The sequence below is a fragment of the Zingiber officinale genome, chromosome 8B (genome assembly GCF_018446385.1).
Source record: "Zingiber officinale cultivar Zhangliang chromosome 8B, Zo_v1.1, whole genome shotgun sequence".
Lineage (NCBI taxonomy): Eukaryota > Viridiplantae > Streptophyta > Magnoliopsida > Zingiberales > Zingiberaceae > Zingiber > Zingiber officinale.
In genome coordinates, this window is record NC_056001.1 from 108,236,215 (window position 1) to 108,246,536 (window position 10,322).

Genomic DNA, 10,322 nt, shown 5'->3' on the forward strand with positions numbered 1-10,322 from the left:
ACAGTGAAATTCCAATGGAAACTACAGACAAACACAAAATTAGTGCATACAATTCATTAAAATAGTCAATTGAAAATGATATTAAAGATATTAATTACCCATTGCAACTTGGCACCAAAACTAATTGATTAATTGATGCACCACTCGTCCTATCTGCTAAAAAACTCGCCCTCTGGTTCAACCGTTCAGTTTTACCTATTTTGTCTTGTGTGGTTTTTTGAAAGTTTGGGATGCTGTGTGGATTTACAAATCTGAATTTATCAATCTTATTTTCTTTTACCAACTTTTTATAAAGATGTCTGCCATTTGAAATAAAAAAAAAAATCAGAACCACATTAGATATTAAATACTGAACTAATAAAGTATGTGCTTCTTATATACTAAATTAATAAAAGAACAAACAAAGTTTAAGGTAATTCGAAGACTTACCATATGTAAACAACCACACAATTTCCCGAAATTGGCTCCAAGTGATACAAAGAACTAATGTCCTCAAGATGCAAGTTCAGTTCATAATCATCTTGAAATACCTCATGATCTAAAAAAATTGACAATTTCCTTCCATTCTCAATAGCACGCTTACAATAACAATACAACATGCGCAACGATCTTGGCACACTTGATGACAAAGTCTGGTTATTTTCTACATGAGCCGTTTTCTTCATTTGATGCTTCTAATAATTGTAATTGTAAACTTTTTAGATAGGTGCAATACTAAATAATTTCACAGATATTTCCTTTGAAATATTATCTTAGATGCACCTCGTGTCATAGCATTAGCAGGTGTTTTGGCCAAGCCACATGGGTTCCAACAGCCTCACCAATAGTTTCACATTCATTGGGAATCGGAACTGGCAAACGTGCTGATTTTTGCATTGCTTCATCGATGGATACACACATACAATTCTTGGGTAACGGAACACCATGGAGAAAGTGATGAACTCCATTGACCTCAACAACTGTTCCATATGCAACAATGTCTGTGCTAGAATCCAATGTCAAAATAACTGATTTACCCTAAAAGATAAATAGTTGTGTCATTGAATTATACTAACTCTTTATTTTAATAATAAATATAACCACAACTTATATACCTGTAAAGCAACTTCTTTATCCACAACTTGCATTTCGACATCATTGAACTCTTCATAACTGGGGAAAGTCTTATCGGTTTTCAATTTATTGTCATTTTGTTGAGGTAACTTTACCGAGCAACTGCCTTTGTCATCAATATCACTGCTCCATGCACCCTTTTTGTAGACAATTGCTTCAAGTTTTTGAATGCGTGTATCTTGTTCTTGAATTAATTTTCTAGCCTCCACCAACTCTCTCTTTTGCTCAATCATTATCTCTCTATTAAGATCGTCAGTCTTCCATCTACTAACATTAAAGAATAATGTTGGAGTGATATGACCTCCAACAACCCTCACACGTCCACCATGTTCTCTTGAATTGAGTGCTTTGGTAAGAATATCTTCTTTTGTCCCATTAATTTCGAGTGTACGCTCACGCTTCTGTTGTATATAATCATCCTGTCATCCAAATAAAAAAATTACTTTAAAAGGTTTCATTGAAATACAATAATTGATTTTTACTCATTGCTTCTCACAATCTTGTCTATTGTTTTTTTCAACTCTTGGCCATCAAATTTCCCTTCTTTATTAACCCTTCCTTTCTTCCAAATAATAGCTCTATTGATTTCATCATCGTCACATAATTCATTTGCCTAAGAACAAGAATAATTGAATGATATATGTTAAACATGAATGATTATTAAATGCTAAAAAAAACTGTTATACAAATTTTACAATGCCAATAAGAAAAATAAGTCCTATATAATGAGAAATTTTGAAATATAATTACTATTTCTTCAGCATATCGTGCATATCCTTTACGAGCAAGGCGATAGGGGTATATGTTCTTCTTTATTTTCTCCTTCTGTTGATCACTTAGTTTCTAGTCAAGTGAAACATTCCACATATCAAATTTACTAATTCATCATTTACCTTAATATCTACTTATTTTGAAAGAACAAAAGACTAAACTTACAATAAAGTCGTCAGACATGCAAGTCATGACAAAAGAAATCCAATCATCTCTTGCAAGAACATAGCCACTAGGTTGTTCATCCAACTCTTCGGGTTTGTCAAGCTTGTTCGAAATGAATGTCTGAGTGAGATGGGATTTAAACTGACGCCACTTATTACTTGCTGAATTCAAACATCCCTTATTCCAACTTGGGGGAACATCATATGTCAGCTATAAAACACAATTGGGAATACAATAAACTGATTAGTATCTGTATTCATGACTGACACCATAAGCAAACACAATTTCTGGAAATTATTCTAGCATTGAAACAGCACACACATTCATTAAGTTTAAGGCATTCTCATCATTGGGATTTTCAAATGCATGTTCTGCAGAAAACCTATCAGAGAGAGAAAAACATATCTGATATGTGATAGAAAAATAGAATGGGGAATGAAATGAGAAGTCTCACTACCTAATTGAGTGTTTGTATTATCCATGCACTAAATGTGATTTAGTAGTATGACAGTAATTCTCTAGAGAAATCAAAGACAGAAAATGACTTCCTAAAAAAGGAACATTGTTCAGTCAAAAAAGTAAAAGCTAGAGAACATATGGTGTATCAGATTATCGATGTTTGACAAGGTGGAAAGGAACATAGTGGAGTTTACAATTGGCTTCTAAATTTTGAAAAATTACCTCTTAATTAAATATATTGTTCTCATAATAAGTGATGTAAGATCCCATAAATAAGTAATGCAAACCCTACTAGTTCAAGTGAAAGAGTTAATAAGTGATGTAAGATCCCATAAATCAAACCAACTGATGAAATCAAAGTACACTATTCAATGTCGAGCGAAAAAGGAGTAAACATGGTATAAACATGAAAAGTTAATACAATTTTTAAAAGCCATAAGATGATGACTTAGGAAAGCTACTGACATTTTTGTTATAAAGCTTATCATCTTCACTCTTTCTATGAAGATTATCATCAATCAAATTCTGACCTTGGATATTTCATTTTAAAAATTTTCTAGTCAGCAAGGGTCTGCATACAGATTCTTCATGTTGCTGATATCTTCATGTAGTGATTGCCCTAAATGTACTAAGGAATGCAATCTATTTTACAAGATAAAGAATGCTTAGTATGATTATAGAGCACATACTGTTTTACTATCTTTAACTCATCTTTTCATTCATGCCATGATATGACAATTAAATTTTGCAACATGATAATCGACCAAAGTTTCTTTAACTTACTTACATTAACTGATTCTCATATCAATTCTTTAACTTCATTTGGAACTAGCTTCCACGTTTTGTAAGATATCTTGACCCTTTCTCGAGCAAGCAAGCCAATGTAACTTTGCATTTCAATAGCAGCTTCTCCCACTGGCTATCCAAGTTTATAAAATCTTACCTCCTTTTGAATTCCTTGAACCCTTTGTTTAGTAAGCTTATCCAGATGGGTACGACCTCTAGATGTTCTTATTGTTTCAGTGTCTGTAGATTCCAGCATTGTCTTAACCTCTAAACCGTTGTTAGTGGATGTAGATGCAATTTTTTCTTTGCTCTTCCCGTTAGTGGATGCAGGTTGTCCTATTCTCTTGATTGAAGCATGAATTGTGTCATCACCATCAAACTTGATTTTAAGCTTTCCAAAGGATGCCATAGAACTCAAATTTAATCTATTGATAAAAAAAGTGAAACAACATATCAATATTGAAAAAAATACACAATAAGAAATTCATCTTCAAAAGAAAATCAACATACATAGATAAAAATTTGAAATACCATATTGTACACAAAATCATATTCAAAAACAAGATACATATCAATATTGTCTATAAACATATCTTCAAAAGAAAAATATAATTGGTTAAACATTGTCGACCCAAGTCCCATCACAATCTTCACGAAGGCATTGGGGTTCATTGTCATCTACTCCGTAAGCATCCATTGATGGTAACTCCCCGGTAAAAGATTGATAGTGGACTATAGTGTCTTCCAATTCATCCCCATTTGCATATCCAAATGACTCTCTAGTAGGAGTTGCAAGTACAATACTCCATACAGGATCTTCAGGATCTTCAATATAAAATACTTGCTTCACTTGACTTCCCAAGATAAAAGAATCTGATTTGAATCCAATTCGTTTCAAATTTACCAATGTGAAACCAAGATCATCTACTTTAATACCATTATTATTTTCCACCCAATTACATTTGAACATTCGAATTTAAAATTTGTTGTAATCAAGTAACCATATTTCTTCAATAACTCCATAAAAAATCATGTCCGACACAATTGGATTTTTATCCTTTGCACTGGCAACTTGCATTGTCTTTGCGACTAAGCTTACTCCAGAGTTTTGAGCAACTCGTACATCATCACGTTCTTTCGTAGCATAAGTAATTCCATCAATCAAATAACTAGAATACTTTAGCGCTTTCTTGCTAGGTCCGCGCGCTATCCACTTTAATCTTTCAGATATTTGAAGGGTCGAATGGTCAACCGCACGTTCAACCTATAGTTAACAATATAATAAAATTTAAATTTTTGAGTAAGATACCAAGAGTTTTATGTATGCTAATACATAGTAATTTTGGAACGTACAATATCATGCAACCAGTTAATAAATGTTCGGTTATGCTCATCTTGTAGCCACTTTTTGGACTTAGCTTTATGAGGAAATCTTGCTCTCAACTCCACCATGTGTGCCCTAATAGAATTATTTTAATTAAATAAACCAATAGAATGAATTCAAGTTGCATAAAAGTATTGATAAGTTAGAGAACTTACTCGATATAAGGATCAATCTCATCATCATTCGCCAATATGTAACGATGTGCTTGTTGCAACTCATCATGCCTAGCGGAGTGCACTATTGCACCCGATAAAGGCTTAGTGCATTCTACTTTGTGATGCCTTGATGGTATCCCAATTGTGTGGACATTAGATAGATAGTCTAAGCAAAATTCGACAACCTCTTCAGCAATATAACATTCGGCTATACACCCTTCAGGCAGATTGTGATTGCACACATAACCTTTCAAAATCTTCATGTATCTTTCAAATGGGTACATGTGTCTATACCAAACGGGTCCGCACAATTTGACCTCTCGCACGAGATGAACAGTTAAATAAATCATTATATCAAAAAATGAAGGAGGGAAATACTTTTCAAGCAAACACAATATCATTACAATCTCTCTTTGCAAGCATCCATCTTTAAGATGTCTATTACTTTACTATATAACGCATTGAAGAAGAAACACAACCGAGTGATAGTATCTATGACATGTTTTGGCAAGACACCACGAATAACCACTGGAAGCAATTGTTGCATTAAAGTGTGATAGTCATGTGACTTAAGGCCATCAAATCCTTCATCGACACAAGGTTTTTAACATTAGATGAGTAACCTTCATGGACCTTTATTCCTGACAAAGAATTGCAAATACTTCTTTTCTCATCTTTACTTAGAGTGTAACAGGCAGCTGGCAGAAACGTTCTTTTCTCCCCAATCCTTGGTGTCAGTTCAGTTCTTAAATTCATTTCCATAAGGTCTAATCTTGCTGCGACTCCATCCTTTGTTTTTCCTGGAATGTCAAATAATGTACCGATGAGACTTTCACAAATAATTTTTTCAATGTGCATCACATCAAGAACATGTCGAGCATGTAGCTCTTTCCAATACTCAAGTTCAAAGAATATTGATTTCTTTTTCCAGCATGTTTCTCCATCATTCCTCTTTGACTATAGCTTTCCGCTGATTTTCCCAAATGATAATTAATTCTTTCAACTCTTTCCAAAACTTCATGGCCACTCAATGGATTTGGTGCAAGGTTAAATTCTTGATTCCCATTAAATGTTTTCTTTTGCTTTCAATAAGGATGATATAAAGGTAGAAACCTTCTATGGCCTGTATATGATACTTTTCTACAATGCTTCAACCTTGTCGAATAAGTTTTTTCTGCACAAATAGGACATGCATGATATCCTTTCACAACACATCCTGACATGTTCTCATATGCAGGAAAATCATTGATTGTCCATAGCAGAATAGCTTTAAGAGAGAAACTTTCTTCTCGATATGCATCATATGTTTCGACACCTTTATCCCATAAGCATTTAAAATCATCAATCAGAGGTGCTAAGTAAACATCAATATCATTTCCTTGTTGTCTAGGACCAGATATTAACAAAGTGAGCATAATAAATTTTCTCTTCATACACAACCATGGTGGAAGGTTATATGTGATCATTAAAACTGGCCAACAACTATATGCAAAACTCAACAAACTGTGGGGATTAATCCCGTCTGCTGATATAGCCAATCTCAGATTTCTAGGCTCGGAAGCAAAATCAGGCCACATGTGATCAACTAATTTCCAAGAAGGTGCGTCAGCTGGATGACGTAAGTATCCATCATGAATTCTTTTATCAGCATGTCAGGTTAACTCCTTGGATATCGCCTTATTCTGAAACATTCTTTGAAATCTTGGCATGGGTGAGAAATACCACAAGACCTTTGCAGGAACTCCTTTTACCTTGGATTTGTTGCTCAACTTCCACCTTGATGTCCCGCAAGTAGGGCAATTGGCAAAATCTTCGTACTCCTTCCGGTATAAGATACAATCATTAGGACAAACACGAATTTTCACGTAATCCATACCTAATGCACGTAAGCTTTTCTTTGGGTCATACAAAGATAAAGGTAATTCATTGTCATCTGGAAGCATTTCTCCAAACAAAATAAGTAAATCTGTAAAACTTTTATCACTCCAACTATATTTTGCCTTCAAGTTAAATAATTTCACAACTGCAGATAACTCTGTGAATTTTGTGCATCCAAGATACAAACATTTCTCAGCATCTTCAAGTAGCTTATTGAACTGGCTTGGATTCTCAGCATAACTATCATATACAACTTGCACCATATCTATAGACTCCTCAGCAAAATATTTGTATTAATCTTGCCCCACCCGATCATTACTGTTCATTGAGTTTCCTGTCATAGTTCTTTCCCCATGTCATATCCATGTATAATATGTCAAATCTATACTATTACAATATAAATGTGCCCTTATAGTTTCAACATTTTTCTTCTTTATATTACCACATCTTGCACATGGGCAAGGTATTGCATTAGGATCGTTAGCATTTTCCAGTGCAAATTGCAAAAAAGACTCTACTCCAATATCATATTCATAAGATAGTCTATCCTTTGGCATCCATTCTTTGTCCATTCTTGTTATAAGTACTAATCAGCTAGAAATCAGATAACACCTACCTTCAAAACAATTATACATTATACAACAAGATCTTAACACAACGAACAAGAAACGTCAGATATTCTTAGCATACAATCTATACAATCAAGTAACTAAATTATTCAAATAAGTGACTCTGCTAAGAGAAAAACTATCCATGGATGTAAAGAAAGGGAAGGGTTTAGTGCAAAAACGTGAAGGGTTCAAAACCACCTTAGATGAAAAAACATTTGAAATAAACTATAACGTAACTGTAGCTCAAAGATAGGACTATTAATGAATACCAAAGGTAGATCAAAAATTTGTCAAGCAAGCATATTGAAAAACTTGAGGCAACTATTGTTTCATTGAAGAATAAAGAAACAGGAAGCTAGTCTGCAGGCAACTATTAGAAACTTGAGGCAACAATTTGATAATTAACATTCAATATATAGTGAAATCCTCTAATATTCAGCATATTGAGAAATTACAAGAGGAAGTTATTCTACAAGCTAGGAGGTTGTCTAGTGTCACTGAAACTATTAAAGAATTAGAATAAGAAAATCATCAGTAAAGAAAATCATCAGAAAATATGACAAGGAAATTAGAGGGAGTTGTAGAGTTACAATCAGCTAAAGACACTGCAGACATTGACAACGTTGGGTCCTCAAAGTTTACTTCAAACTTAAAGAAGACCGAAGATAATGAAAGTGTAAGAATGGAAAAAGAAAGAAAATCATCAGAAAATCTGACAAGGAAATTATAGGAAGTTGTAGAGAGGGAGAGATAAAGAGAAAGAGAGAAGGACAGGGCTGAAGTGGAAAGAGCAATTCATGAAGTACATGAAAGGGCAAATACAAAAGCCCAAGAAAAGGCAGAAAGGATCGTTGTAGAGAGTTACTGCTGAGGCTCGACAAAGAGCACTAAAGGATGCTCAAGAAAAGGCAGATAAGGCATCTGTTCTAGCTGCAGAAAAATCAGTAGCTAACCAGGCTTTAAAAGAAGCTAGATTAAAGGCGGAGCGTGCTGTTGTTGAACGAGCAATCCAACAGCCCTCAGATGAATGAAATTTCCTGCTACCTAAGCATGATGAAGTTGTAGCATGAAGTATTTGCTTCCCAGCTAATGAAATTTTGGACACAACATATCCCAATGAGGATTGGTGACAAATAGTATTAGATGAGAATCTTGGTTTGTCTAATGCTATATAATTAGATCAGTAACTAGCTAAGCATGATGGTGTAGAGGTCAGAACATCAAAAAGTTAGCATTGTGGGCATCAATGAAAACAACAAATTATGTATAAAATATAAAATTTACAAGGAAAAAAAAGCTTGAATTGAAACAGAGACATAGTAGAAGGGTGGTTTATGAGAGAATGAACCAAAAAGTTCTACAGGTTAGAGCAAGGTGTAATATATGGCACGTAGGTTGTAGGAAAGATATGTGGTTCATGATGCTTCTGATGATGTGTTCTTTGGAAATGTAGAGCATGTTTCAGCGATCAGAATTGTATATGATTTCTAGGAAATCATATACAATTGACTAAAAGAGAACAAGACACTTTTATACTTCCGAGCAACAATTGACTAAAAGAGAACAAGACACTTTTATGCTTCCGAGCAACAATTGACTAAAAGAGAACAATCAGAAAAGCGACGATAGTTGGGAAATATGAAACCCAACGAAAAAAATCGCAAAGAAGAGAGAAAAGCATTCAGGAGCTATGATTCTTCACCAGATTAGAAGAAGAAAAACGCACCTCGAGACAAAGCCTGATCTGGGATGCTGGCGAGCCATGGCGATGGCGAACTTGTGACCGGCGTGGACTGGAAGGAGAGAAGATGGCGGTCGCCATTGGGGAGAAGATTCCGATTAGGGTTGGCGCAGGTTTTTGGTGGCGGTGCGATGTGGTAAAAAGAAACAGAAACACGAAGAGTTGTGCAACACATAGTTTGGTACAAAATTGTAAATTTGTCCTTACTATTTGAATAAATCCATATCCATCTTAAAATAGACCATAAATTTCATCTTAGAAATAAATATTAAGGGATATAAATTTCACGTCATCCATGAAAATAAGCACAGATTAGAAGACAATACTATCCATGAAAATAAGCAAATAACTATGTTTGACTATTTTTTTTAAAAAATAATTTTTAAAGACAACACTATAATTTTAGACACCAAAATATGCACATTAACATGTAAGCAACGCTAATAGACAACGGTTGATTAAAACTGTTGTTGTATGCCAAATAAAGATGACTCATAGACAACAAATTTAAAAAATCGTTGTCTTATGTATGTCAAAGACAACGGTTTTTAAAAATTGTTGTCTTTTAAAAAAAAAACACAGCCAACAACAACAATTTTCAATAAAACTGTTGTTAAATGAAAAAAAGACAACCGTTTTTCAAAAAATCGTTGTCTATTAGGTGTGGTTGAATCCCAAATTTCTTGTAGTGTATCTTCTTCAGGCAGAGAAGCCTCTTACAGTAATGACGTTCAATAAATGAGAAGCTAAACTAGACGAGAGAAACGCACAAGTGTAGAATTTGAAATTGCTTGTTCTGTTTAGCTTCTTGAACCAAGGCTATATTTATAGCCTTGGTCGGGGGCGCCTGGAACCGTTCCAAACGTCTAGAAGGGGATAAAACTTTATCCCTTTCGCATAGATCGCGTTTGACCACAATCTGGATAAAATCCAAGTCCGAGCGCCCGGAAGGGTTTATGGCGCCCCGGACTGGTCCGACCATTCGGACCAAGAAAGTCAACAATGTTGACTTTTTCAGTCTGGGCCCTCTGCTCCGGTTCAGGTCACCTCGAACCAGGTCTTCCGCTCCAGCTCCGCTTGCTTGGGTGATCTCGGCCATCCGGAATAGGGCTCACCCGAACCCAACTTCCGACCTTCTAGAGCAGGCTTCCGATCCGGCTTCTCGTCCCTCAAAATCATCACATGCTTCTTTCTCATCTGCCAGCATACTCATCCGCAGCTCTTCGTCCCTCGGACGCACCAAGCCCGTCGGCTCTCTC

At 35.1% G+C, this 10,322-nt stretch overlaps 1 protein-coding gene across 4 annotated transcripts; it reads right to left on the bottom strand.

The window, feature by feature from the left end:
* Nucleotides 1-492: 492 nt before the first annotated feature.
* Nucleotides 493-9,223, bottom strand: LOC122017137. Of its 4 annotated transcripts, XM_042574664.1 has the most exons (6): nucleotides 9,049-9,223; nucleotides 2,050-2,259; nucleotides 1,864-1,956; nucleotides 1,610-1,726; nucleotides 1,095-1,532; nucleotides 493-1,017 (listed from the first exon to the last, which is right to left on the bottom strand). In XM_042574664.1, the coding sequence occupies exons 1-6, from the start codon at nucleotides 9,142-9,144 to the stop codon at nucleotides 769-771; spliced, it is 1,203 nt and encodes a 400-aa protein (XP_042430598.1). In that variant the 5' UTR covers nucleotides 9,145-9,223; the 3' UTR covers nucleotides 493-768. The 4 variants fall into 4 exon arrangements, 3 of the variants coding, with proteins under 3 accessions (XP_042430598.1, XP_042430599.1, XP_042430600.1); XM_042574665.1 differs by lacking the exon at nucleotides 1,864-1,956; XR_006121278.1 differs by lacking the exon at nucleotides 493-1,017 and adding an exon at nucleotides 3,296-3,719 and having other exon boundaries at nucleotides 1,209-1,532; nucleotides 1,610-1,956; nucleotides 9,049-9,192.
* Nucleotides 9,224-10,322: the final 1,099 nt, after the last annotated feature.